The sequence below is a fragment of the Stegastes partitus genome, unplaced genomic scaffold, assembly GCF_000690725.1.
Source record: "Stegastes partitus isolate 25-593 unplaced genomic scaffold, Stegastes_partitus-1.0.2 Scaffold2336, whole genome shotgun sequence".
Taxonomy (NCBI): domain Eukaryota; kingdom Metazoa; phylum Chordata; class Actinopteri; family Pomacentridae; genus Stegastes; species Stegastes partitus.
In genome coordinates, this window is record NW_007580067.1 from 64,969 (window position 1) to 67,941 (window position 2,973).

The 2,973-nt window shown below is 48.8% G+C and overlaps 1 protein-coding gene across 1 annotated transcript in view; it reads left to right on the top strand.

The window, feature by feature from the left end:
• Nucleotides 1-2,973, top strand: part of mfn1a (mitofusin 1a) — an 11,389-nt gene that overhangs the window by 2,827 nt on the left and 5,589 nt on the right. The window contains exons 4-8 of the mRNA XM_008304858.1: nucleotides 760-922; nucleotides 998-1,122; nucleotides 1,706-1,814; nucleotides 1,884-1,991; nucleotides 2,749-2,902. Of these exons, the coding sequence (XP_008303080.1) occupies nucleotides 760-922; nucleotides 998-1,122; nucleotides 1,706-1,814; nucleotides 1,884-1,991; nucleotides 2,749-2,902 (659 nt within the window). The remainder of the gene's footprint in view (nucleotides 1-759; nucleotides 923-997; nucleotides 1,123-1,705; nucleotides 1,815-1,883; nucleotides 1,992-2,748; nucleotides 2,903-2,973) is intronic.

The window sequence follows — 2,973 nt, forward strand, 5'->3', positions numbered from 1 at the left end:
GGAACATCTTTCTACATCTGATGATGGAACATCTTTCTACAGCTGATGATGGAACATCTTTCTACAGCTGATGGTGGAACATCTTCTACAGCTGACGCTGTGGAAACAGCTCAAATGTTATCATTTATTTAAATGTTAATTATCTATTAGTTCGTTTTATCCTGATGAACTTCTGGTAATTATTTCATGTCAGTGTCTTAAAGCAGCTCAACAAGTGTGTGTTCTGAGGAACGACTGCAGGTTCATCTACACATAAAACAGTGTTTTAGGTTTTAATGGTCATTCTTCACAGGATTTAAAAACCAATCATGTGCTCTGTGACAATGTGCAAAATCAAAGGGAAACGCTTGTGGAGGCTGGAATCATGATCCATGTTGGCGACGTCATGGAAACATGGAGGACATGTTAGTTCCTGGTTTTTACAGTTTTGTAAAATAAATAAAAGACAGAAAGAAATTCAGTTTTAAAAATGATTTCCATGGTTCTAACTGAGTGCTGCTGACAGAAGACGCCTCTGAGTTCTGTCTCCTTCATGTGGTTCTGGTTCCACAGAGCTGCAGGACTTTATGCTGCAGAGGAACATGAACCTCAGTGAAGGAACATGAGACGGAAGATTTAAAGAAAACAAAACAGAAGCACCCACAAACAGCTGCTCGGCCTTTAGAGGGTCTCTGTGTGTTTGACGTATTTGAAGCTGAGAAACAACAGCAGGTGTTCTCGATGATAAAGTGATCATGAACTCTGTTGGCTGTTGATCAGGACGAGTAACGGGAAGAGCACCGTGATCAACGCCATGCTCCGGGACCGAGTGCTGCCCAGCGGCATCGGTCACACCACCAACTGCTTCCTGAGCGTGGAGGGAACCGACGGAGACGAGGCCTTCCTCACCACCGAGGCGTCCGCCGAGAGGAGCAGCGTCGCTGTAACCTGTGCAGTGTTTCTAACATGATTCCTCTGCTGGTCGTGACCCTCTGACTAACCCAACCTTCCTCTGCAGACGGTGAACCAGCTGGCTCATGCGCTCCACATGGATCCAACCCTGGACTCTGGAAGTCTGGTCAAAGTGTTCTGGCCGAAAAGTCGCTGCGCTCTGCTGAGAGACGACCTGGTGCTCATGGACAGGTAACTCCCACCAGGTGCTGTCCAGGGTTTCAGTCAGTTCCTGTGAACATCAGGGCTGCAGGTGGCTCGGTGGTTAGCATCGTGGCCTCACAGCTAGAAGGTCGCCGGTTGGCGTCCCGGTGAGGACACCCGGGATCTTCCTGCGTGGAGTCTCCATGTTCTCCCCGTGCAGCGTGGGTTCTCTCCGGGTTCTCCGGCTTCCTCCCACAGTCCAGAAACATGCTGAGGTTAATTGGTGATTGTAAATTGTCCGTAGGTGTGAATGTGAGTGTGCTTGGTTGTCTGTCTCTAAGTGTAGCCCTGTGATAGACTGGTTACCTGTCCAGGTGAACCTGCCTTCACCCTGAGTCAGCTGGGATAGGCTCCGCCCCCCATGACCCTAGTGAGGGTTAAGGTGTGGAGATGATGGATGGACTGTGAAGCTCAGCCCACAGGGTCTTAATCTGAACCTCCCTCGTTGGGCCTCACATCGCTGAGTGAGGAGAGTTTATCACTCAGGACTATGTTCATCTTTTACCGAAGACGATGTTCAACATGTAAAACGTGGAGGAAACATTAATCAGTGCTCCTCTCTGTTCCCCAGCCCGGGGACAGACGTCACGCTGGAGCTCGACACCTGGATCGATAAGTTCTGTCTGGACGCAGACGTCTTTGTTCTGGTGGGAAACGCCGAGTCGACGCTGATGAACACGGTGAGGATCAACTCGTCTTCCGCCGTCTGCGTCCATCTGCAGCTTTAACGAGCTTCACTGTGTCTGCAGGAAAAACTTTTCTTCCACAAAGTCAGCGAGAGAATCTCCAAACCGAACATCTTCATCCTCCACAACCGCTGGGACGCTTCAGTGATGGAGCCGGAGTACATCGAAGAGGTGGGGAACGAACAGCACCATCACCACACGAGTCGCCACGGCAACGAGCCCACACAGCCGGAGTCGGTGGAACATCACCAGTCAAACCGTTCATAGCTTACTGTTAAACCCTCACGCTTCCATTCTTGTACACATGAAACACCCACAATGCATTCTGGGAGCGCCGCCACGCTGCTTCTCATTTGCATAACGTTCAGGTCTCGTCTGCTTTATTCGAATAAACATAAAAAACCTAAAAGAAAGTGACACTGGGGGTTATTTACTAGGACAGAGTTTTAATGTTGCTGTGTTTTTGTAATTTTATTAATATTTCTGTCAAATAAAGTAGAAATATTAAGTGTAATTAGAGTGTTTTAAATCGTCTATAGTGTGAAATATTGAAGTAAAGCCGTCGGGCATTCTGCAGGACATCAAGCAGTTCTCCTGTTCATTCCTGCTCAACATCCTTCAGCAGGACTGTTTGAGGCTCGGAGCTCTTCACGTACCTCATAAACAATGGTTCAGTTCATTCACTTCATTGATAAAACCTGGACTGCAATGTTCAGAAATATCAGAATTCATCTCGGTTTCTGTTTTTATGTTGACAGTCGAAGGTTTGGCTGCAGTCTGAGCACTGACTCTCATTCATGTGTTTAAAGTTATGTTGGAATAACGTTATGTATAACAACTGAGTTCGTCCTGCGTCCCCCACTGAGGGCCACGCCTAAAAGTCAGATTAGAGGAACTGAACTGAAACAGCGCTCCCTCTGCTGGACAGGTGAGGAAGCAGCACCTGGACCGCTGCATCACGTTCCTCGCCGAGGAGCTGAAGGTGGTCGGGCTGGACGAGGCTGCAGGGAGGATCTTCTTCGTCTCCGCCAAAGAGGTCCTGAGCTCCAGGATGCAGCAGGCGCAGGGCATGCCTGAGACAGGTGAGATGGGTGAGATGGGTGAGACAGGTGAGATGGGTGAGACAGGTGAAATGGGTGAGACAGGTGAGATG